Source organism: Glandiceps talaboti, chromosome 18 (assembly GCF_964340395.1).
Source record: "Glandiceps talaboti chromosome 18, keGlaTala1.1, whole genome shotgun sequence".
Classification (NCBI taxonomy): Eukaryota; Metazoa; Hemichordata; class Enteropneusta; family Spengelidae; genus Glandiceps; species Glandiceps talaboti.
In genome coordinates this window covers 6,964,222-6,990,889 of record NC_135566.1, presented here as the reverse complement: position 1 = coordinate 6,990,889, position 26,668 = coordinate 6,964,222, and the positions used below count along the sequence as shown (strand labels likewise).

General features: G+C 37.3%; 2 protein-coding genes across 2 annotated transcripts; one reads left to right on the top strand and one right to left on the bottom strand.

Annotated features, from left to right (window-relative positions):
- The first annotated feature begins 443 nt into the window (after positions 1-443).
- Positions 444-7,886, top strand: LOC144449317 (histone-lysine N-methyltransferase EHMT1-like). Its single transcript, XM_078139835.1, has 7 exons — positions 444-467; positions 1,373-1,449; positions 2,045-2,270; positions 3,092-3,297; positions 3,990-4,065; positions 6,641-6,816; positions 7,790-7,886. Exons 1-7 carry the CDS (start codon positions 444-446, stop codon positions 7,884-7,886), a joined length of 882 nt encoding a protein of 293 aa, XP_077995961.1.
- A 2,428-nt stretch (positions 7,887-10,314) lies between these two features.
- LOC144449316 (piwi-like protein 1) lies at positions 10,315-25,984 on the bottom strand. The gene is made up of 17 exons (XM_078139834.1): positions 25,822-25,984; positions 25,143-25,313; positions 24,153-24,367; positions 22,464-22,588; positions 21,530-21,610; positions 20,611-20,805; positions 18,588-18,762; positions 17,888-18,181; positions 17,132-17,319; positions 16,256-16,331; positions 15,836-16,036; positions 14,054-14,157; positions 12,880-12,950; positions 12,170-12,323; positions 11,436-11,561; positions 11,023-11,170; positions 10,315-10,431 (listed from the first exon to the last, which is right to left on the bottom strand). The coding sequence occupies exons 1-17, from the start codon at positions 25,982-25,984 to the stop codon at positions 10,315-10,317; spliced, it is 2,604 nt and encodes an 867-aa protein (XP_077995960.1).
- Between the last annotated feature and the right edge of the window lie 684 nt (positions 25,985-26,668).

Sequence of the window (26,668 nt, the reverse complement as noted above, 5' to 3'; positions counted from 1 at the left end):
ATGTATGTATGTATGTATGTATGTATGTATGTATGTATGTATGTATGTATGTAATTAGCAATATGAATACACACACACACACACACACACACACACACACACACACACACACACACACACACACACACACACACACAACTAATACGTATATCCCCCAAAAAAACAATCGGTTTAATAGCAAGCGTCCTGCTTCACATCAACAGCGCCCCCATGTGGCCAGTTACGTTTTACGTCATGTGACTAGACTACGACTAGCCTATTGATTGGCGTGAAGATTTTTATTATGGTCAATGCTAGTAGTTGTATCCTTTTACGAAAGATACCACCCCGGGATACCACCCTTGGCATTTAGGTAAGTAGAGTCTCTCCGACGTTTATGTTGTAATGTTTGATGTCAACATTCAACTCGTTCTGGTCTGTGTGACACGGAAGATGAATATAAAATGGTACCGAGGGACCTAAGGCAGGTATGGATCAATAAATGAAATTATTAGGCAGGTCCACCATGAACTCTGAAATACAATATTATTATTTGTGTTTCAAGCCCGTATTGGGTGTGTGGCCGTCATCATGAAGATTATGTACTTTGAGACGTAGAAAATGTACTCATTCAAGAATTGATGTGAATAAGAGCGTGGTCTAAAATTCTGTTCAGAGTAAATACATGTAAAGCTATCAATTATAAATTGTTTTCAGGGTTGTATTTGCGAAGTTTATAAGTTTACCCGCTTTACACACGTTCGTCACATTATGAAATGATTCGATTTGATATGCGAGGTTTATGCTTTTATCAACAACGTACATTTTATAAAGTCTGTCGGATTTAGTACTTTTAGATTCATGTATACTTTTATTGTGCAGGTTAAGTTGTAAGTAGTAGAACCACAATATGATACATGTTACATCATAGATGTTGGAAACTATGGTTACACGTGCTATTACGTCCATGTTGTAGCAAATTGAGCACACCAGTTGCTACACAATTACAAGATGCTTTAACTTCCTGCCTTCGACCTATCCCATCCCAGAACAAGTTTGAAATTTCAACCCACTATTTCCATGCTGTCAGCATAATTGGTTTAGGAATGCTAACCAAAGCTAGGTTACAGATTCACCGTTTATAACTCGGCCAAATACATCAAATGATAGAGGTATGGCACTGCACCAGCGATTCCAAGATTTAATGTTTATTTGCATAACACCAACATTAAAATTATTATTCAGTTCAAGATATTATGGCTACATTAAACTCTTACTAACCCCCTATAACTATTATATCTACTAATGTACCCCACGTGACCTGTTCTGGACAATCACCTTTGTGTAGTCTGTTGTCGCATAGATTATTGAATTGTCTCCATTGTGAATTTAGTTTTCAGATAGAAGAATGTTCCAAAATAGTTCACAGTTTTCATTTGGTGGCCTCAGAAAAAGTATGGCCATCAACAGGTAAGTAATTTGGCCATCTATTAATCAGGTAATTTACAAGACACTACATGTAAGGTAACATAGAAGCTATGTCGAAGAAAAGTGCCCTATTGGAAAGGGTCTTGTATGGAAACTTATCCTCATATTACTTCAATTGAAAGTTGTTCCACAACACATTTTTTGGAAAGTTGCTTCTGAATGGATCTAATAAATTTAGGCACAGCAAGAGCTCAAGCTTTTGTCTGTAAGCCACCAAGAGACTCAACATAGCATGTTCTTTTGAGCCTTTGTGTATTTTAACCCCAATTGGCACAGTCCTGGAGGGGTTAAAGGAATGGCCTATATCTGTGTGTGTGTGTGTGTGTGTGTGCGTTTGTGTGTATGCATGCATGTGTGTCTGTCTGTCTGTCTGTCTGTCTGTCTGTCTGTCTGTCTCTGCTTGTGTCCATCCATGATTAGCCATATCTCATACACCCTAACTCAATTTCAACCAAATAATATTGGCACCAATGTCAGACACCAGGGTTCTTACGCATGTCACTCAATTTTATGACCTTGACTTTTATGGCAAACAGTGACCATGTTTGTCATTAAATGCACATATTATTGTTGAAAGGGACTTGTCACGTGGAAGAGAGAGGTTACCAATTCCTGTATACAACCAGATAGACCTGACTCCACCACCTGATGACTTTGTGTACATTGTTGAATCCTGTTTGACACAGCCTCTGTATATTCATAATACCATTAACCATCTTTGCGCCTGTGACTGTAATGGTGACTGTAGTTCTATCAGTATCTGCACCTGTGCTGTTAACAGTAAGCAGTGTTGGTATGATGAGGTGAGTTAGGCACACCTGTGCTGTTAACAGTAAGCAGTGTTGGTATGATGAGGTGAGTTAGATGCACCTGTGTTGTTAACAGTAAGCAGTGTTGGTATGATGAGGTGAGTTAGGCACACCTGTGCTGTTAACAGTAAGCAGTGTTGGTATGATGAGGTGAGTTAGGCACACCTGTGCTGTAAGCAGTGTTGGTATGATAAGGTGAGTTAGGCACACCTGTGCTGTTAACAGTAAGCAGTGTTGGTATGATGAGGTGAGTTAGGCACACCTGTGTTATTAACAGTAAGCAGTGTTGGTATGATGAGGTGAGTTAGATGTACCTGTGTTGTTAACAGTAACCAGTGTTGGTATGATGAGGCAAGTTACAAAAGTGTTTTAATTCCTGCCATGAAACTTTGAAAGGTGACTATGCCCACTGTTAGCAGATGTCCAGTGACCCAAACTGGAGGTGCTATAATAGAAATAATAGAAAAAATTCCTCCTGTTCATCTGAACATGCATCTATATAGTCTCTTCACATCAACAGCTGATTTCTCGTCATAATCTACCCTGGTAAGACACGAGGGCAGGCATACACATGGTGCGATGAAAATGACTAAAAAACAGCTATTTTGTAGCTCTTTTGTACAAAATCATTGGAGCTATCATGTACAGTGAATTCACTCAAGTGTTTCCATATCCAAATTGTCAATGTTGACATTTCTGTTGAGATATATATGCAAATTGTTTTGCATTTTGCCCAACATAAATTGACCTCAAGGCAGTTTCAATATTTATATGTAAAAACACATGAATTGTTTCTGATAATTTTACATTACCAGGATGGTAAACTTAAAGCCAGTTTTAATTTCAAGCAACCTCCAATCATCTTTGAATGCAATCGTCGCTGTAAATGCTGGATAACTAAATGTCATAATCGAGTTGTCCAGAAAGGTATGCGATACCAGCTACAAGTGTTCAGAACAAGGAATATAGGATGGGGTGTTCGTACCGCAGAATATATCCCCAAGGGATCTTACATCTGTGAGTAAGTACATGTATAAACAGAAATGTTCGACTGTTCTGATAGAGGCATGTAATTTGTACATACAATCAACTATTGGGGAGCAGACTCAAATAATAGTATTATTGCAACATGTTGATAGAAGCTTTCAAAGAACACTGATATAATTACACTCACAGTAGGGTGGTGTTTCTGATAGCAAGTTTTCCTCAAGTGGCAACACATTCGACCTCATTCAGGCTTACATGATCTTGATTACAGGGTGATTATATCCACATGCTACAACATCAAATATAACAACAAAAGTTTCAGCTTGTCGATTAACACATTTTCCATAGTTAATAATAGTGTTTTGCGTCTTTTAGCGCATGCTTCTTCGTGAATATTCCAGGATCTGTATAGTTTTATTTTTGAATCCATAAAATCAAGATGTTTTTCTTTCCACTTGCTGACAAATTTGTTTACCTTCAATTATCAACATTAAGTAGAGTAGGTTAATCAAGAATTTGTTCAACTATTTTCACTTGAGCACAAAAGCTTACCAACTTAGCTTGTGCCACTTTCAAATGACATGTCAAGGATCGTCTTTAGTATACAATGGCATGGACACGGTCCCTTTCATAAATGATGTATTAAAGTAATATCAGGGGCTCTTCAAGTGTTTCTGCCATTTTGACAATGATTAAATGAACTTCTAATTATACATGAATTTACAGGTATGTTGGTGAGATGATAACTAGTGAACAGGCAGATGGTAGACCAGATAATTATCTCTTTGACCTCGAGAGTAAGGTAGTATAAACATGTTGTAGAACAATGAAAGTCACAGAAAAGGATTCTTATTAATGGGGAACACCCAGTTTTCATAAACTATGGGTTCTGGAGAGTCATTTAATGATTTTGCATCACTTACAATTAATTGTGATTTCAGAGAAACATCAAGTTGAAATCTTTTATATAAGGTATCTTTGCTGTTAGCCAATGTATAGTGGGAGTCTGCAGAAGTAATGTATTTGTGGTGGAAAAAAATGAATATTCATGCCTCCTAAGTGCTTATTCCCTTCAGTGTAAAACATGCTATTTTCTATTGACCGGTAAATGTGTCCATGCAAAATCAATGCCCTTCATAAATTGTTTTTTTGGTTCAGCCCAGCAAGCAGTACTGAACTTCTTTTACCTCTTCATGATGAAGGTCCCTTGTGCAGGATCGAAATATAGAATTAAGAGGTTTAAATTCAACCTCATTGGGAGCCAGATCTTGTCATTTTACACCAAACTGATACCTATCTCCTCAAGTTCTAGTCTCCCCAAGAAGTGCGCGTTCTCAGTAGTTGGACTGATGTTTGTTTATTCAACAAACTCATTGTTTGTTTGTTTGCTTGTTTTATTCAAAGTCAAAATCTCTTTGGCCTATTGCCAAGGTACTTTGATAATTGGAAAAAGGGTATCTTCTTCAGAAGGGAAATCTGATATGCATATTAGGTTTTGTAATAGTAGAAATGGCTGAAATCTTCAATCACATGCAAGCCTTCCAATAAATCTGTTGTTCTGGTTATTGATAAACAGTGACAAACAGTGAAACTGTTGTTAGGGAGTGTACAGTTTTAACTTCCAGGGGGGGGGGCCGGAGGATTTTCAGGGGGGGCCACCAATTTTTCTCAAGAAAAATTAGGGGGGGCTAAACAAAAATTTCACTATTTGTTAGGGGGGGCCACAAAAAAAACCCCTAAACCTGAATGTCAGGATGGACAAGTGCCAGATATGTATATAAAATAAAATATAGGCAAAACCCAACACTTGACTGTGCACAATGTCCTACAGAAGTAGCATTTAACATGGATTGATGATAAAACAGTGCACAAACCTATTAAATCACAATATTTGTATTCAGTGAAACAAAAATTGACCGGCGACTCTGCCACTTCTCAAGGTAACTTTCCCATGAAATTCTGTAGGACTTGTTTCATCACAATCACTGTCTGAGATATCAGCCGTGCTTGAAGTTTCAGAGTTATCAGAAAAACAATCATCACTGTCTATAACACCTATTATAGCATTTTCACTTTCAGAGTCACTACTATTTGTATCACTGATGTCTGTAGTTGTAGTTTGAAGTTCATTTGCAGTCACTTTTCTTGACCTAAATTCAGGTGTTCCAAGTATGTGCGTTGATATTATGTCTACTTTTTCTCCTTTTTAATTTTCTATATTTTGGCAATTTATGCTTGTCTAGATATTTATCTGGCTCTTTTACGTTCAGTTTTTCTAGAGTTCCACTTATGAATAACTGCAACCAGTCATAGTCATTATAATTCTTGTTTTCTCTTTTCTTCTGTACCTCTGACCGATGTCTGGATCTAATGTTTTTCATCCTCTCCAAATTTCTCAAATGTTCAATGTAGTTTTTAACACTGTTCACACTGACAATATATTTCTCAGCAAAACGAGAAATAGCAGCTTCATCATTTAATGTATTCATAACAAGCCATGCATTCATAAAAATATTATTCAACCCTTTGAAGTGATACATGTACTGCCCCCCCCCCCCCCCCCCCCTCAGCGCATCAGTTTACTAAAGTCTCATGAAATATATTCCAGAAGTGTTTTATATTTTGCGTAGAGATAATATGAATACTATAATATAGGAAGGGTCTTAATATGTATTTCAATCTTAAATAACATGTTTTCCATTTGCACTGCAATTAAAAATGTTTCTAAAATGTGTAATTTATGAAGTGTTTAAATTAATAATAAATGATTGTGTGACCAACCACTGCAAATTAATCCTAAAATTTGAATATGTTCACATGGAAAAAAGTTTCCTCATGGTGCAATTTTGCAAAACTGATAAATAAGTAATATATATATATATTTACTTGTTCATTTATTTGCTAATTTATTTATGTCAGTGATGGGCTAAAAATCCAAGAAAAAGTGTAGCCAGACCAGTAGTCTATTCTGTCACCCCTCAGTTGTAAGTAGACATCCTGTCAGCCAATTTAACTTATAATAGTCTTTATTTGTGATTTTATGAGTGTCCATGATTCAACAACTTTGTGCACTGGTTCAATTCTGAAGTAAGTATAAATATGGAATAAGTTAATACATGTAGCAACTGCTGGCAAATCTATGTGTTGCTGTATCTGTGTTTCATCTGTGCGTATTTTTGTTAGTGGTTTCAGGGGGGGCCATGAAATAAAAACAAGAAGTCTTAGGGGGGGGGGGGCAGATAATTTATACCAGTTTTTGTAGGGGGGCCACCAATAAAAATCCCTTGCTTCATTAGAAATCCTCCGGCCTCCCCCTGGAAATTAAAAATGTACACTCCCTTAGCATTCAATCTTAAGTTATTATATTTTGCCAACAGGATCACAGTGTGTTCTGTCTAGATGGTCATTACTATGGAAACGTCAGTCGCTTTATAAACCATCGTTGTGACCCAAACATAGTACCTGTTGAAGTGTACATTGAACATCAGGATTTAAGATGTCCAAGAATAGCAATGTTTGCTAAGAAGGACATTGCACCTTATGAACAGTTAGGGTATGATAAATCTGTTCTTACAATTTTTAAGTTTCCTCTTTTGGTGGAAATTCTCACACTTACCATTTTGAATGTTACTTTAAGAATTTATTTGTTTTCAGAGATAGGTTAAGTTTGAAATGCATCCTAAGAGGATGAATGTAAGTGTTCAATTATAGAACTGGTCCAATTTGCAAATTTTAAAAATATTAAATGTTTTCCTATATGTTTGCGTGTATGTGTGTGTGCGTGTGTGCTTGCATGCATGTATGTATGTATGTATTTATGTGTGTGCTTGCATGTGTATGTGTGTGCGTACATAGATATGGACGTATGTATGTATATATGTATGTGTATAATAATATGTATGTGTATAATAATATGTGTGCATGCATGCGTGCGTGCATGTATGTATGTATGTATGTATGTATGTATGTATGCATGTATGTGTGTGTGTCTGTGTGTGTGTGTGGTACGGAAATCAGTTTGCCAAAGTCAGGGAGTCCTGATGAACATCCTTGGGACCAATAGATATAATTATAATATACCTAGTGATAATGCTGTGCCATGATTCGCTAGAATCAGTCACGTGATAGGAAAATAGAATGACTATTTCCCTAGGGAAATAGTCCCATCAACTTTTACATGGTCACGTGACCACCGCACGTTCACAGCAGGTCAAAATGGCAGCGTCTGACGATGTCGTCTGCCACCGTGAGTTCACAGCATGAGGTATATTATAAAACACATATTGCCTGGCCTACATTCGGGCTATAGCACCCCTTCATTACCCCCTCGTGACTGTGAGTTACCAGAATCACATGCTATTTCCCTCGGCAATAGCATGTGATTCTGGTAACTCACAGTCCCTCGGGTGTAATAAACGGGTGCTATAGCCCGAATGTAGGCCAGGCAATATGTGTTCAATATTAACTGCTTCATGTCTCAACCAGTATAATCCTTAGTGATGTCACAAATCTACTTTGTATTACAGGTTTAACTATGGTGAGAAATATTGGAGAGTACAGAATAAACGCCACACTTGTCAGTGTGGCTCCACAAAGTGTCAATACCAAACCATTGCTTTGTAACATGAAGCGAAGACGACGAGTAATATCAATAACAGAACTTTCACGTCTATAGTTAAAAGACATCTATTTTTGATAACTATTTTAACATTTGAAAATTGTCTGTTTTAAGTGTTAATCTGTTTTTACTACTAAATTGAAGTTGTGTTTCTTTGATATTTAAAAATAGGGTTGAAAGTTTTCAATCTTTATGCCTAATGTGACTGAACATAATTGATCAGGATCTATGTGCTAACATCCATCACACAGTACAATATGCAAACCTTGCACAAAGATCAGGATCCTTATGCTAACATCCATCACACAGTACAATATGCAAATCTTGCACAAAGATTAGGATCTGTATGGTAACAAACATCACACAGTACAATATGCAAATCTTGCACAAAGATCAAGATCCTTATGCTAACATCCATCACACAGTACAATATGCAAATCTTGCACAAAGATCAGGATCTGTATGTTAACATCCATCACACAGTACAATATGCAAACCTTGCACAAAGATGAGGATCTGTATGTTAACAAACATCACAGTACAATATGCAAACCTTGCACAAAGATCAGGATCTGTATGTTAACATCCATCACAAAGTACAATATGCAAATCTTGCACAAAGATCAGGATCTGTATGTTAACATCCATCACACAGTACAATATGCAAATCTTGCTCAAAGATCAGGATCTGTATGTTAACATCCATCACACAGTACAATATGCAAATCTTGCTCAAAGATCAGGATCTGTATGTTAACATCCATCACAAAGTACAATATGCAAATCTTGCTCAAAGATCAGGATCTGTATGTTAACATCCATCACACAGTACAATATGCAAACCTTGCACAAAGATCAGGATCTGTATGCTAACATCCATCACACAGTACAATATGCAAATCTTGCACAAAGATGAGCCATGTAACAGGGTACATATGCGTTTTGTTACATAAGTAATGACCTGTACAGTGTACTTAAATAAATTCATTATCTCACACTTGGGATATATGTACACACAAAGGTCTTACATACCATCACTTTTGGGGATAGTGTTTGTGTTTCCAAGTTGTTTGTTAATATTTTGGGAATTACTTATCAATAGTTGCATTATTAAAAGTTTTTGATTATTATGGAAGTATTTTTTTCATTTATTCATGTTGATGCATTTATAAGTTCAAGAAATAAATGGTAAATCTAACAGTAATATTTCAATCGGGATACTCGGAACTCATACATCTGTCACTTACGGTGGCAACAAGTAGAATGACAAATATTCATCATTATTGGAACTCAGAGCATGTTACTAATGTCAGACCACTATAGCACTACTGCCTGGTCTGAGTCACAGTCACTTGTGAGCTAATATTTTATTCAAGGATGCTCACAATATAAATTAATGACGTTATTAGGCTGGAGTCAGAATTTACGGAAGGGAGATGGGCATGAAAAATGGAGGGTTCAAGGGGGGGGGGGGGCATGAAAATTCTCGTGGTCTGACAGGGGCCCCAAAATATTTTGCTCAAGATTTGAAATAAATTAAACCTCAGGAGCGGTCGTTTTAATACCGAGTAAATTAAAAAATTGTCTCTGTCTGTCTGTCTGTGTCTCTATCTATCTGTCTCTCTCCCTCCTATCTGCCCCTGTCCTCTCTCTCTCTCTCTCTCTCTCTCTCTCTCTCTCTCTCTCTCTCTCTCTCTCTCTCTCTCTCTCTCTCTCTCTCTCTCTCTCTCTCTCTCATTTCTTATAATTTTGGGTGAATTTCATTGCATTTTGTAGATGCAGTATTTCCTAGTCACTGTTCAAGTGTAATGTATTTCTGTTGTTGACTCATACAGGACACTTGTCTTTTGGCATAAACTCAATGACTGTGGTGAGACTTTCTCATCCGAGATCTTTTATTTATAAGATTTCCATATGTTATGAATCAGAAGACAGCATTTTGCACAGTTTGCCCTGTCTTTGCAATGATAGTGCCAAAAAAACCCACCCCAAAACTGTGATTAAATAAACCAATTGCAAATGATCAGTTCTCTGCAGGTTAAAGTAACTACTACTACTACCACTACTAAAAATACTTCTGCAGACACCCTGAGAAAATATATCTGCAATTTAGCCAAAATATCAACACAAGAAAATTAAATCTCTGACTTTTGATGAATTATCTCCTCTAAAACATCATATCATGATTTACTTTCAAGTACGGTGTACTTGTATCGTTTTAACACTTAAACTGTCTTTCAGTCTTTCATATATCTTCTCAACACCAAACTAGAAAGCGTAATAAATCCCTGAATATTGTAAAAAGTTTATGGACACAGACCATCCTGGCAATACAGACTACAAAAGTCTTCCCAGTAAAACATGTAACAACTTTAGTTTAGTAATACTTTCCAGGTAGTTTCAGAACATCTCAATTCTTTGTTTTTGTGATGTTTACAAGAAGAACAGGCGATCAGACAGAGACAGATCTGGTTCTTTGTGCAGACTCTGTCCAACCAAGAAAGCCAGTTTGTGAGCATATTGGCATGGAGCTGGAACTCGGATGGTGCACTGTGGAAGCAAAACAGATAGAAATCGTTAAGTAATAACATTTGGAGCCTGTTGCTTTTGTTCACGGCAAAATAGTGCCTAAAATATACCCTAAATTATATCAGGGTTTCCCTTGAAAATGTGGTATGGGAATCAGTTTTAACCCCCTTTGTTTTTTTTTCGTACTCAAAATTATGACATAACTTGAATTATTCTGTCAACTACTGTTAACCAGAAGTACTGTACATAGTGTGGTGATCGATGCAAATATGCTGCCCCACAGATTCAGACAAATTGCTTAGTTTTGACCTACCCCACTGCAATTCTTACTGTTGTTGTACTATGCTTTGACCCCCACCCCCACCCCACCCACCCCACTGCAATTCCTACAGATGTTGTACTGAGCTTATACTTGTCATACAGAGTAAATGAAATCTGGAACAGTTTCAAACAACCTAGATTTTGTATTTTGTCTATATTTGAAAAACATGTGATTACAGGGGTTGGTCTCGATGAATTATGTCTAATCCTGTAATGTTAACATAATATTTTTGGGAATAAATGTATATTATTACTATTATAAATAATTTTCTGGCAGGTCATCATACTTACAGGCCAGTTATAGTAGAGGTGAGTCATCGTGTAGGTCAATCTCTGGATATGGTCAGGTCTCAGTCCTGAGGTGTCGTATACAACATTGTAGTGAGTAGGTGTCACTGTACCTTGACGTACAGTCTGAGACACCAGGTAGAAATCATACCTGGATAGTAGTATACAAGTATATAAGAACTTAAAATGTGAACCACAGGAAAATCAATACCCTTCATTTGGTATAGCAAATATTTTACCATGCACGAGGCAAGTTGAAATAAATTGATAAAATATATACTCTGGTCGTTCTACGTCATGATAATGTGCGTCTATGTCACGTTCGTTCGTCATACTGAGAACTTCAAGACTCTATCCCTACAGAAATCCTAAAAACATTACATTGTCGCCAGTGTTGTCTTTATCAGTCTACTCACCACTCTGGTCTTGTGACTTTGGTATCAATAATCGTACCGGGTGGAGGGTTGGTCAGGTTTTGACCAGGGCTATGGAAGAAACGGGCATTCACTTGTTTCTTCACCACAATGACTGCTACTTTAGGACTGTGAAAAAAATGGTGAAAATAAAATAAAGAGTTTGTCACACATATGTCGGAATCATATCATTGGGACAAATTGAAAAGGAAAGATACAAGAATACGATGTAACATAGCTACTTTGTGAACTGGGTATGTAATATGTTACTGTCACTTTCAATGACAATTTGTTCAGAAAATTATCAGTTCAGCATACAATTTCATTCAATGATGGTTTCAAATATATTTATTTATTCTCTTTGCTTGTGAAATTTCAAATTAGTAGTTTCTCCCAACATTTTTCATTAGACTTTATTTATGCTATCAATTTAATCTGTACAGGGCCAGCAAGAGTGGTGGAACTCAAACAAAAGCAAACATTTACAATTTGAAATAATTTTCATAGAACCCTGTGTTTACACTTAGCAAGTCTAGCACAACTGATTTTCACACCCTCTACCATACCCTCTAGATATTTTTTTTTTTGGGGGGGGGGCGGACATGTTTTAGACAATTTTAAACAATACCCTTGTGATTTTGCAACTGCATATCACATTCAGGAAATTTTGAAGGACTTGAGGAGAGCTAAAAAAAGAGGACAAATTACCATACTGAAGAGATTGCATGACCACTTACTTGTACCCGGGACCAATATCTTCAAAACATTTCAGCAGTTGGGGTATTTCATGTTCTACTACAGCTTGTAACTGACCATCTCCCACACTATCACGGTAAATAAGAATCCTCTCTGGTAGCACCTTGTTGACTTCATTGTACTTCTTCAGAGAAGCTGAAAACAATTTGGATGAAAGTCAAAGAATCTACTTGTTACTTAATATATGAAGTCAATAATATTTGTGCATTTACATGTAACTGAGAAATAAAGTAAGCTAGAACAATGGCTATGGGTAATTTTTTGGGGACAAAGTACATAATTTTCTTCCGGTATTCTGTAGTGATCATGCAACAGTATTCAACTTCAAAATAGAAAAGATGTCATTTTGCAAATTGCAAGATTTTGGAAGGTCACAAATATTCACGGTTCAGCATTTCATGAGACTTGTTTCATCAGTTTTTTGTTGAGATAAACCATTAATTGAAATTTATTCATGTTCTATTTAGGGTTCTCAAATGTCTAAAAAAGAGCAGCTAACAAACTTTTCACTTCAGCGATAATATTGACAAGAATTCACACAACACATTCATGCTAAATACAAAGGGGGTGTGTACCAAAATAGAGGGGTAACACACAGAGGGGCAACCCAAGCAAATAGAAGTACAGTGCCCCCTTGGAACTCATTGTGAAGATCTCTGCTATTTATGTAATTAACCTTAAGTTTTGTTACCTTGCATGCAGACTTTGAGTCCATCAATCAATTCCTGACCAGTGTGTTGGAATGTTACTCGGGAATAGAATCTGTAATTATAAATAACGACACACACATTTCAATTGACAATTGTTCTTTACCTTACTTGCAAAAACAGCTCTATCAAAGCTGTGTGTATAACATGAACACCTAAGACTATTCACATTGAATCACAGAGCAATTCCTGCATGGTTCAGCCAAGGCCCTGACTAATATTTTACCTACAAGAGATGACAAAGTCTGGACAAGAGGTTCAGCTGGCCAATACTGTCGTGTATTAATCTCCTTTCTACTAGGGGATATTTGTTTGTCCACACACAAGCCTACAATTCAGGAAAACAAGGATTAACAAAACCTGGCTGACTGTCCGCTCAGTTGGCTACTTTTACATTTCACATTGTATGGATATCATTTATGATGATGGTGTCTGTATGATTTAATAGTTGGTGTGACTGGTTTGGAATTTTCAATTGGCCTTTCCAAAATTTGCCATGGTGGCGCTCTACTTCCTGTCTGTGTATACCTTGGGGGTATACATGGTATAGGTTACTCGGTTAATCATAGAGCACTGCTGCATTCCTCGAATTGTCTGAACAATGCGAAAAAATCCCTGATTTACACTTCTACAGAATACAAGGAACACAGCTCTTAAGAAACTCTACAATGAGGTGTTGATACCCCCAATTTGAGTGAGGGCGCTGTATTTTCAATTTCCTGTTTGCAGTCTGCAGTGGCCAATTGGTTGGTTGAGAGACAATTTGCTTTGGGGTTTTGGAAAGTCATTGGATAAGACTTCAACCAGCCTTGTCCCCTATCAACCCAGTTACATATAGAAATTTGGAACCTGGTAGGATAGAGGTTGCTGTGTGACAAAGTTAATCCTATGTGCTTTGTAAGGTACATAGGCTGTAATGGATTGTTTGCAAAATAGCTCAGTACTCTTTCTTTCAGGTGGCACTAAGAATGCAATCATCCGTATGATTTTAAAATGGTTTGTTTGATTGTGGCTATAGCTATCAACATATTTCATGCCTTCAGTCAAAGACCCTCCACCCTGGGTGGAGGGTCTATGCTTCAGTGGAAAAATGTGTCTGATTCAAGAATTAGTAAACACACACAAACTAGATCAGAATTTCAAATAACATTTAGATACCTTGTTAGGGTTTGGTTAGTACTTGCAACAAATGCTGCAACAGACTGACCCTTTGTGATAGAGTCCTGGTAACAATCAATTCCAACGACCATCAAATTCTTGAGCTACAACATCAGAAAAGAAATATAAAATCTTATAACTGCACTGTATTTATATGACATCTTGTCATCTTACAGTACTTTGTAAACCAATGGCACTATTATAATATAACCCCTTGATGCATCTGTTTGACAAGTGTGATGTCACAGAGTAGTTGCACAGATAGTCTGGATGCCAACTGTGGATTCTAAACCGCAATCTGGTCAAAGTCCCTCAATCAGCACAAAAGCTTGTTCATTCAGTCGGTGAACCCCAGCTGCTATAGTGACGTAAACAGTGTATAAGTAGCATCCTGAGCTGACAAATATACCAATAAACACTAACTTTATGATGGACTATTATTGGGTAGGATTTTGTGATTGATTAATAAATGCATGACTGGGTGGCTGTGGATGAATTTTAGATTACATCTCATGCATCTCAGGACTTCTAGAGTGACGACTTTGACTAGACTGTGAGTGCATGGACGTAATGATACTGTATAGGAACTAGACTATTGCACAGAGTGCTTGGTCTCTGCAGCTGTATACTTTCACAGATTGTAAATCACTGATTGAGCACCTTCATTTCAACAACTTTTGATCACAACCATCCTGAAACCCCGCCCGAAACACTGCCAGCAAGTCTACGACTCGTGGAAATAAAGAATGTAGTGTATTCCGGAAGTGTATTTCACCAAGCCGTGACACATGCAATAACAGGATGGGCATATTGACTTTGCACAGTGATTTATATAAAATTATCATATACCTATGCCAAGATCAATCATTCATGATGACGTTATAAACGTGAAATATCACTTCTGATATGGGACGTTAAACGTCATGATATTCACGTTAAACGTCATAAAAAATAGTGTTCAATGTTAGACGTTGATGTTATCACGCATGACCACAAAACTAAGACATCTTTCAAAAGAGGGAAATTCTGACGAAAATATCCATACCCAAATGATACTATTTTACTGTTGCACGGAAGTTACGATCACAATCGTGGCCAACCATCTAGTTTTATTTACATAGCATTTTCTGAGAACCTACACTACTACCGAAATTGTATTTCGAAATAATTATGACAATATTGACATTTTACTGCGAAATTTGATGAAAACTGACAATCACCGACATCCTTCATTTGAATGATTTTTCATCTACACACCACAAATGATGTCCCCACAAATATACCATGGCAATCGGTTTGGCAGTTTTTTATTTTAAGTCGTACACACACACACACACACACACACACACACACACACACACGCACACATACGCGCGCGCACACGCATGCATGCATATTATGATCTCTATAGCCCTACTGAACTACTTCAGTGTTCATGCAGTTATGCTAAAATGGAAAATTATACAACCTTGTGTTCTCATGACCGATGTATGTACAAGGAGCATGCAATCATGTTCTCATGTATTTGCATACAAGTTTACAATGTTTTTCATATTGCACAGTGTGGTGGACATATAATACTAGTATGCACATGCACCGAAGCTAGTCATCACTGGCACACATATACATATAATGGGTTCTACTGAGTAGAAACAACAAGCTCCCCAGTTCCCCTCTGTTTTCTTCCTCTCTAATTTGGAAGAACCTTCATAAAAAAGTACAGGTCATTACGCCGATACTCTATTCACCACAAACATTTCTTCATGAATGCATTTTACTAACCGGAATTTCCAGAGCCCACAACGCTCCACCAAGTTTGCAGTTTAACTGCATGCCAATCTTAGTGGCTACATACATCAACATTTGTTTCTTGGACAGTGTACGAGATACCACCATTTGGCAGGGTACTGGGCACTCTATGCAACATAATTGTTTGATGGCATCATAGCGATCCTTTCTGTTGTTGGGTATAATACACACCACCTGCAAGTCAAAATAAATTGTGACTAGGTAAATATTAGCGATGTCTTTGCTAAGGGAAGTAAGTAGGTTAAATCTACCCAAAACTCCAGATATTTGCAAAGGTTTCCAAACAGAAGTGTGGTCACTGTATGTGAAACTATTTTTCATACATGTGTTGAGGCACCATGATTTGCATAATTAAAATGATACATCAATTTAAATAATCAAGGTAAAACATACCATTTGAGTATTGGCATTCATCTGTTCTTTGATAGTTCTCAGGTACGTCTCTGTTCGGTCTTCAGACAGTTCACACCTATTGAGGACATTAAGAAATTGTGACTATTGTTCAGTAAAACAATCTTCCACAGATGTTGTTATTCATATAGTGTACCTTTGTCACCATCTTGAAATTCCTCTCAAAGATGCTATGTATGCTGTTTTGACAATTCACAATTCATGAGTGAATGTTGTCTAGAATTCACATTTTAAATGACACCGTTGGTGACATAAAGAACTTTGTCATTCAGAGTCAAATGTGAGAATGACAAAACCCTAATGTGTCACAAATATTGATATGAATGCTTGTGAATTGGCATCAGTAGACATGGTCGACAATGACAGTGAAAAACATTTTCCTGAGTGGCTCCCTTAACATTTCCGTGAATTGAGACATGGCTACATGAGAGCTGAACTGTTCAGCAAAGTCCTAATTGTGTGTTGAGAAGACACGATCAAAGATCAACTCAGTGCAGGTTCTCTCATTCTGCAGAACCAATGAAACAGAATGACCACACAATAATTATTTTCTGTTCGAATGTGTGCAACTTGGTGTGTTGTACAGTATTAGATGCGAGACTGAATATATCATGGGCATTGGGTTTATTTGAAAAAGTCAACTCGGTCAAAAACGGGCGAGACAGGTGCAGGTGATGATCGACAGCTGCCATGACGATGCTGAGTGAATGTCAGTGAAAAAATTCTATTTGCTTCTAAAAGTATTTTTGACTGTGATGAAGATAGTGCTCTTGTTTTATACAACTTGTAGTTATAATTTCTGTACAAACATACACCCCATGGTAGAGAGAGAGGATTGATGGAGATCAATATACTTACATGGTAGGTTTAGTTACGTTCATGCCCATAGGTCCACATACACGTGTCAATGTCTCGTAAAAATCATTGGCAATTGACTGGTCTCTACTAGTGAATAACAAGATCCACCTCTCTAAGTGAACAGTTGAGATCAGTTCATTTCCACGTGTCTCACGGGACCAGTCTGCTTCCGCTGGATCGTAGTTGCTCTGTCATAGGAGACCAAAATTTTACACAACCATCTTCACAACACATTATTGAGCACAAAGAACACAACAAATCAAACACAAATAACGAAACTTTTTGTGGGGTAGCATGACAAAATGTGTGAATCAGTATTGTCTGTGTGTATGTTATGCCAAATATTATATCAGGATTCACTGTTGTCAGGACTATATGTTTAGCTCATTTTGGTTCACGGATGGCAAATTTCTATTGCAGGTACTATACAAACCAAATTGATAAAGTTTATAAGCTTTCAAAGCAATTTTTCTCTGAACATTGCAGGATTAATTTTCAAGCCGGCTGTTGCAAGATTGATTAGCAGGGTTCATACAGGACTCTTGAATCAGTTTTCCATCAGATCAAGTTAGGTCATTTTCAAGAGTGTGACCTGTGAAATGTGTATTATTTGTCAACACGCCTTCTTTTCCTCCTAACTTATCTGACATAAACATAAACATTGGTAATTTTGTCCAGAAGTTTCCAGTTCTTTGATTTACTAGAACTTTCCAGGAGTGTATGAACCCTAGGGTTGTATCATAATTTTAAGCTTACCTGCTTGGATTTCTGATAGATTTTCTCTGGTGGAAGGATACGTCCCATAAACTGAAGCAGTCTCTCGTCAAACTTGAGTCCCCAGTTTGTCAGTTCCTTGGAGGCAGCTTCATCACCATGAATATCTCTAATAAACTTCAGTAGTTGTGTTTGACGTTGTTCTGGACTCACTCTGGTATGGACGGCAATATCTTTCATTACGTTGAAGTCACTACGCATCTCATCAGTCAGACCAGTCAGAAAACAAAACTCAGGAATAAGATGAATGGGTCCTACGTCACCACGCTTCCCATCCTACAAAACAAAGGCCATTGGCATTGCAACCTCACTGTCATATCCATACATAGCACAGTTAATAGAAAGTGGAAATTTCATAAAAGTTAAATAATGGTACCTAGAATATTTTCTTACATCATTGAAAATTTCGTTAGTTGCTCTGCATTAGTTCTATAGTTTTATATGGTGTTTTGCACTGTTGAGGAGTTCCTTGTTTGCAGGATAAACCCATACCTATCCAGTACTTATGGTGATGGCTGGACTTTGCATTCTTGCACGAGAGGTTAATTGTCACACCAACTCAAATATTGGGTGGGGTGGGGGTTCAGTTGGTTGAAAGCATAACCATGCAAGCTCTATTATTTCCACTTGATTGTCTCTAGAACAGTTTCACTGCACACTGATGCATACTATCTTGACTTACCTGTTTCTTGGGCAAACTGACAAGGAGTGGCTGATGTGGGTCAGTGATTTTCTTCTCATAGGCCTTTTCATAGTATTCCATATAGGTCATTTCAGATCCATCACGTTTTTGAAACTTGAAATGTGGGCGACTATCCCAATCAATACCATCAATACGATAGGTTCTGTTGTTGTATCTGAAAAAAGTAGCGCCAATGATATTGAAGTACACCTGACCATAATAATGACCTAGCATATTTACATTCTGAGAGTGATATATACAAAAGAATGCATTTCAAGGTTGTGGACATATGGAGACCTGCTATATACATGGGAACGCCTTCAGTGCTTTCAAGGTTGTGGACATATAGAGACTTGCTATATACATTAGAATGCCTTCAGTACTTTCAAGGTTTTGGCCATGTGGAGACCTGCTATATACATTAGAATGCCTTCAGTACTTTCAAGGTTTTGGCCATGTGGAGACTTGCTATATACATTAGAATGCCTTCAGTACTTTCAAGTTTTTGGCCATGTGGAGACCTGCTATATACATTAGAATGCCTTCAGTACTTTCAAGGTTTTGGCCATGTGGAGACTTGCTATATACATTAGAATGCCTTCAGTACTTTCAAGGTTTTGGCCATGTGGAGACTTGCTATATACATTAGAATGCCTTCAGTACTTTCAAGGTTTTGGCCATGTGGAGACCTGCTATATACATTAGAATGCCTTCAGTGCTTTCAAGGTTTTGGCCATGTGGAGACCTGCTATATACATTAGAATGCCTTCAGTACTTTCAAGTTTTTGGCCATGTGGAGACCTGCTATATACATTAGAATGCCTTCAGCACTTTCAAGGTTTTGGCCATGTGGAGACTTGCTATATACATGAGAATGCCTTCGGCACTTTCAAGGTTTTGGCCATGTGGAGACCTGCTATATACATGAGAATGCCTTCAGCACTTTCAAGTTTTTGGCCATGTGGAGACCTGCTATATACATTAGAATGCCTTCAGTACTTTCAAGGTTTTGGCCATGTGGAGACTTGCTATATACATTAGAATGCCTTCAGTACTTTCAAGTTTTTGGCCATGTGGAGACCTGCTATATACATGAGAATGCCTTCAGTACTTTCAAGGTTTTGGTCATGTGGAGACTTGCTATATACATGAGAATGCCTTCGGCACTTTCAAGGTTTTGGCCATGTGGAGACCTGCTATATACATGAGAATGCCTTCGGCACTTTCAAGTTTTTGGCCATGTGGAGACTTGCTATATACATGAGAATGCCTTCGGCACTTTCAAGTTTTTGGCCATGTGGAGACCTGCTATATACATGAGAATGCCTTCAGTTCTTTCAAGGTTTTGGCCATGTGGAGACTTGCTATATACATGAGAATGCCTTCAGCACTTTCAAGATTTTGGCCATGTGGAGACCTGCTATATACATGAGAATGCCTTCAGCACTTTCAAGATTTTAGCCATGTGGAGACCTGCTTTATACATAAGAGCGCCTGTAGTTTTTTTAGAATTGACAAAAATGAAGTGGAGAATCCTCGACAGTCCTTTAATAGATGGGCTGGCAAATGGCTATGAAATTTTCAACAACAACAACAACAACAACAACAACAACAACAACAACAACAACAACAACAACAACAACAACACATATAATGTGGAATTAAAGGGCTACATTTCAATCCCAGGTTCTTACATTGGTGTTATCTTATTGGTGAAGCAATAGGAATTGGATAGGTTCATTCTTTTGTTCAGGGATATTTTCTACAGCCCTAGTCATTTCTACATTTCCATTTTTACAACAAAATACAATATTCATCTTTTCACTATACAAAGCACATCCACAGTGTTGTATACAGCATAATGAAGATTTACAAGTTGCTTATTATGAGCACAGAGTACCGACCATCTTTGTGTTTGTGTTTGTGTTTGTGTTTGTGTTTGTGTTTGTGTTTGTGTTTGTGTTTGGTGGATAAAGCCATACCATGACGTATGGGTAGATTTTGGTGGAATGATCAATGTTACCTTGTCAAGACGATTTCTCCAACCAATTTCTTGGTAGCATGATCATAGAAATCTCGAGAACTTTCTGCATTCATTGCATAGAGTAATTCCAATACTGTATCTTGTCTGAGAACCTTATGAGATACATCTGCACATAACATGACGTTGGTCTCATACTGTAAGATAGAGCTGCTAAAGCCTGGCCACAGTTCAAGTCTAGAAAACAAACATTTTAGGTTATTTGTAGAATGATGTAAACCATAAGCTGAATTAACACATATACCAGTTATGACTGAACAGTCCTGATTTGATTAAAGTCTGGATAATAACACACCTTTGTATAATAGTACTTTTGAACTACAACAGACAATACATTAATGAAACTTTTGCAGCAAAAGTAAATTATCAACATTTTCCATTTCATACATATAAAGTCAATAATGATGATTAAAGCACAGCACACCACGACACGCGAGTGCAGGTGTGGTATATTTACACTAGTGCATGCAGAGTTCTCCGCAGCCGCGAGTGCGGGTGTGGTATATTTACACTAGTGCATGCAGTGTTCTCCGCAGCCGCGAGTGCGGGTGTGGTATATTTACACTAGTGCATGCAGAGTTCTCCGCAGCCATAACTTTCACGAACATTGCCTGCACGAGTGCTAATACTCTTGAGTACCCAGCACTGGAACTCGCATGGAATGGGATTGTTATTATTACAGCAAATTTCCATAAAATGAACAGCACTTTCATTTACAACGAACGATCACACCCTTATTTACCTATCAGTTAAATGCAGGTATGCAATACTATTTTTGTATTGCCCTGCAGAGCAAATATACCACTAGTATGCACACGCAACGGTGCAAGTGATCACTTGTATATACGTGGCAATAAACTATCTTTCTTTTTAGAGTGTAGCAGGAATTGAATTAACTTACTTGTGTGCAGGTACTTCAATCTGTTGTGCAGGATTGTAGTAGTTTCTCCCTATCTGTTCCATTTTAATCAGACGAAGGATTCTGAAAGAAATGGTGAACACAATATTTTCATCTGGGGTGTACAGGATTTATATGAATGTTTACAAGATCAGAATCCCGTAATCGGCTCTACCTGAGTTCGTCTTTCTGTTTTGTGGCCTTAAACAAAACCCTTAGCTAAACACCTGCTGAAGTTATGAAGATATACACTGCATTTTTACAACTCTTGTTTTCCTACATATTACCACAGACAACTTGTCTGTGATATTACTACGGAAAGCATGCTATTGTCTAATGCGGATAGCACTCTAAAACTTTTATTGTTCAATGTGATAGATAGATGTGATAGACCTTTTGGTTTGTGCATCAGATATAGTCACCCTGGTAATCAAGATAGTGTGTATACACTGAATCAGGTTGAATGAGACACCCCCCCCTCCTGTGAGTGTAATAACATCAATGTTCAATGATAGCTTATATCAACATGTTCCAATACTAGTTTTAGATTGTCTGTGTTAATTTCCAGATGCCTTACTTATTGTCGTTATTGTTGAAGAAAGAAAGAGAAAACACTCAAATTTAACACTGAAGTGAACCCCCCCCCCCCATAAATTAAAGTCTAAAAAGTACAAAAGAGCACTAGTAAAGAACCGACCAAGAGTATTTCCAAAAATTAGAATGAAATAGGAATCGGAATGTACACAACTGTAAATAACAGTATTCTTGCTGTTTACAAAATGTAGATAACAAATTACATTGCAATGAAGTAAAATTAAGGATATCCCTAATTACAAAATTATGACTGATACTAACATCACGTTTAAGATCAAAAATCAAGCGCAGTGCATTGTGTGTAAATTCTCCACACCACTGTCCCTGATGTCTATATACTCACTTCTTAAATATTATATTGTACAGATGCAAACATGTTGGTGATGTGGGTGGCAGCTCATTTGTCAAGGTGATAGTTATGTTTATAGCAGCACCGTCACTTCGACGCTTGGAGACTAGTTCTGTTGTCTGTAAGAAACAGCAAAGTATAAAAGAGAGACAAACAATTCATAAATGTAATGGCTCACATGTAAAAAAAATTATAGACTCCATTATGCTCTCACTCACTCACTCACTCACTCACTCACTCACTCACTCACTCACTCACACACACACACACACACACACACACACACACTCTCTCTCTCTCTCTCTCTCTCTCTCTCTCTCTCTCTCTCTCTCTCTCTCTCAGTTGAAAATTACTTTACAACTTTCAAGGCTACTGGCCCTTAATTAATAAAATTCTTTTTAAACTTTCCATCTTTATTGAATATCCGAATTTCACATAAACCAACTGGTAGAGTGTCACGTCCAAAAAAGAAATGTTATGACCCAAGGTCTATAACAGCAATGGTTAACGATTTATACATCTATATGGATCGAACCATGGATCTGTATAACATTTTGTGCACATTAGTCTTTTCATAGAAATACAAATCGGTTCACAATGTCAAATTGTAGGTTTACCTCCAGAATGGCTTCCTGTAAAGGCAAGAGTTGATTTTAAAGTTATCCTCACAGTTTTTAAAGCTCTACGTAACGCAGCACCTGTTTATATTCGTGACATGTTTGTCCGCCCTGATAAGCCTCGTTATAATTTACCCAAAAACTCCATTAGAAATCTTGTAATTCCCCGTTCTTATAACAAGATTAATGATCGTGCCCTGGCCATTGCAGGACCTAGACTATGAAATTCCATTCCTGATGAACTCAAAGACCTTTCAGAACTTGAACCTTTTAAACGAAAACTTAAAACACACCTCTTTAAAATGTATCATGAATTGTGATTTTGGTTATTTGACTCAGAGTACAAAATTTATATTATTTTAGTGGTCATTTACGTTCGTTTTAATATTTGACATTTTTAAGGCTTTTATAACAAGTCTCAGTCTATAATTTTAATGACCATTCACTATCCTTTTAACATTTGACATTTTAAGGGTCTTAACGGTATACTTGTTTTTGTAGCATTCACCTTATTTATGATTTTATATTTTATGTGCAGCGCTTTTGAATATTTTAAAATAGAAAAGGCGCTTTAGAAAATAAATAAACTTAAACTTAAATAAACTTAATTTCAAACCCTCAATCAGATAGAAGCCTTCACATTTCTGCTGTGTATTGATATGTATTAAGATAAAATAAACCAGCTGGTAAGTTAGTTGTGTATACTCATTACAGGCTAATTACAGTATCTCTTAGGGAGACTTTTCTATGACATCACTTTACCTACTTTCCTGTTTTTTAGTCCTTGAAAAAGAGTATATGTGCACAGTCGAAATGTTGGGATTCAAATAGGGCAACAGTTTTCATCAGACTTGGACTTTTCCTTTTATTTGAACTCAAGTTATGCCGTACTCGAGTCCATCGGTGCTGAAAAGTTTGCTATACCATATCCCTGTAGTTGGATTGATACTTATTTGTACTTTGATCTCTAATTATCAACTGTATTTGAAGGTGTTTATAGCAACCTGAAGGTAAACCTACAATTAAATTGAGTTGGACTTTTGACATAAATATAAGACCACTTTACCAAATCTGCTAGTTTTATCGGCAGAATCAGTGTCATGCCATCAAAAGCTCTCGTTTTTCCTAGAATGTCATCATAGTCATGGAGAAGACCAATTCGCAGTATCTTACTATCAATCTCTGGACTGAAGGTGACATTGTACTGGTACAGATCGTCATCTTTACTTTTATTCAGCCTAAAAAAGTTAGCAGTCAGTGATATCTCACTACCAATGGTACCTGTTGTAAGAATATTTACAAATATGTCAGATAATGAACTTTCGAAAAGTTTGCTTGGAAAACAACGAGGAAATGACATCGGTGGTTTGTAGTGTTTATATATGATAACCTCCAACTCAGTACGTCAATCGAGGTGTGAAGACCAATTTATTTACTTTGTAACGTCATTCACAATGTTATTTAACACCATTGTCGAACAGCTGTAAATAAAACAGTGCAACCACCCTTCATCTATTATGAGTACAACTTCCTATTTATTAAAAATGATGAAGAAATCTTCATCAGCTTGGTAAGATCAAATGATTTATAAATGTTATAACACACAAGCAGTTCAAAGTTTATATATATATATATATATATATATATATATATATATATATATATATATATATATATATATATATATATATATATATATATATATATATATATATATATATATATATAAGAATGTCAAATAATTTATCTATATTAATTCCTTTCATGTGATTAATTTGCTCATAAATATACTATGTAAGTTTTTGTTTTGTTTTCTTCTTTGTACAGTTACGCATAAACATAATTTATTATTTTTATAGTATCAGGGCCATAGACTAGACTAGTTCTGTTTGAACTATTTCTATGGCCCTCACAAGGTACACTTTTCTTTTCTTTTTTTCTCAGTTGTGTATCATTTTCCCTTTGTGTCTGGTGAAAATAAATAATATGAATATGAATATGAAATTCTTTACTTACAGCTGACCACTTGGTGGCGGTATGACTTTAAACGTTTTACCTGTTTTATCCTGGACAGATCTGGTTTTGGGTACTATGATGTCATCACCAACTCCTCCACGTGTGGGATCTCCAATGGATAGGTTTGCCATCTGTGAAGAAACATCTCCCATATCACTAGTAGCAGCAGGAGCAGGAGCAGGAGCAGCAGCAGCAGCAGCAGCACCACCACCTATGTATAATGTAACAAGTACAAGGAACACAGTGGTAAACAGGTGGTAAACAGGCCTAGGTAAAATATACCCAATGTTCAAGATATTTTATCTGGGTTCCCCACCATAATTACACTACAGTATGATGTATGGAAATCTATGCCAGTTTTTACCACATTTTTCCTAACTGTCACTGCGGTTCTCAGTCAGTAATACGCTGCATCAAATCATATTTAAGTTGGTCATTCCCGAGCCTGACAAGGAGTGTGTGAAGTTATGTTGTACAAATGATTATCCAACCTTTCTGCCACTGAAGTCTGGTCTGCCTTGACAGTGAGCAGAAAAGCGCGAGATGTCTAGCAGCAAAACTGGTCATAAAACTGCCAATGCAAAAAAAACTTCACCTCTTCAAAAACCCGTGTGTACAGGGACAGGGTGCAAATCATAACAAATTTGGGTATATCAGAGTATATATTACACTGTGTCACATTGGTCACATACACAGTACAAGAGCACTGAAGTGTTTACCTCTTCCAGGTGCTGGTGGTTGAGCCTGGGTGATTCCACCACGAGAACGACCTCTCCCCGGAGCAGGATCATGTGCTGAGGGTTCAGCTGGTGCCTCTCCTGGCCTACGTGCTTGTGCTGGTTCACCACGTCCCCGAGCTCTTCCACGTGCTCGTCCTGTCATACTTATTTACCTGGTTGATCCTATGCAGATGTTCGCTTCCGACACTGAAAACAACAACATAGAAAAGCATTACTATCACAGCCTCTATGACAGCCATATTTTGTTGTCGGAAGTCAAATGATAACAAGCCTTCATAGAAGATATGGTGTTCTTCCCCTACTGTTCTTTTTGGTTTTTTTGTGTGTATGGCATAGTTATTGGACCCTAAAAATGAAGATTGTAGTCGAAAGTCTGTCTGAATAGTTAGCATACCTCTAACAATGTGGGTGTACACATTTAAATGATTTTTCTAACTTTATCGATAAATCAATCAATCAATCAACCAGCCAGCCAGCCAGCCAGCCAGCCAGCCAGCCAGCCAGCCAGCCAACCAACCAACCAACCAACCAACCAACCAATCAATCAATCAATCAATCAATTTATAAAGCGCCAGTTTCCACTACAATGTACATAGAGTTCAGAGGCGCTGTACAGTTAGAATGCTCTGGAGAATAGATATGTCTTTAAGTTCTTTTTGAAGGCATTAGCTGTTGGTTTTTGTCGTATTTCCAATGGCAGTGCATTCCATAGATGGAGTGCAGCACGTGAGAATGCCCGCCCACGCATACGGCAACAGTTTGTACTTGGGTTCGTGCAATAAATATTTGGCAGTTAATCAGAGTGTCCTGGGATTTGGCTTCAAGT

Excerpts from the sequence above, each read along its gene's own strand:
- LOC144449317 (XM_078139835.1), top strand. The coding sequence starts at position 444 with ATGGTACCGAGGGACCTAAGGCAG. Across the intron at positions 3,298-3,989 it reads AAGGGATCTTACATCTGTGA|GTATGTTGGTGAGATGATAA; the intron begins GTAAGTACATGT and ends ATGAATTTACAG. Across the intron at positions 4,066-6,640 it reads TCTTTGACCTCGAGAGTAAG|GATCACAGTGTGTTCTGTCT; the intron begins GTAGTATAAACA and ends TTTTGCCAACAG.
- LOC144449316 (XM_078139834.1), bottom strand. The coding sequence starts at position 25,984 with ATGACAGGACGAGCACGTGGAAGAGCTCGGGGACGTGGTGAACCAGCA. Across the intron at positions 18,763-20,610 it reads GGAGAAATCGTCTTGACAAG|ATACAACAACAGAACCTATC; the intron begins GTAACATTGATC and ends TACTTTTTTCAG. Across the intron at positions 16,332-17,131 it reads AACGTAACTAAACCTACCAT|GTGTGAACTGTCTGAAGACC; the intron begins GTAAGTATATTG and ends TGTCCTCAATAG.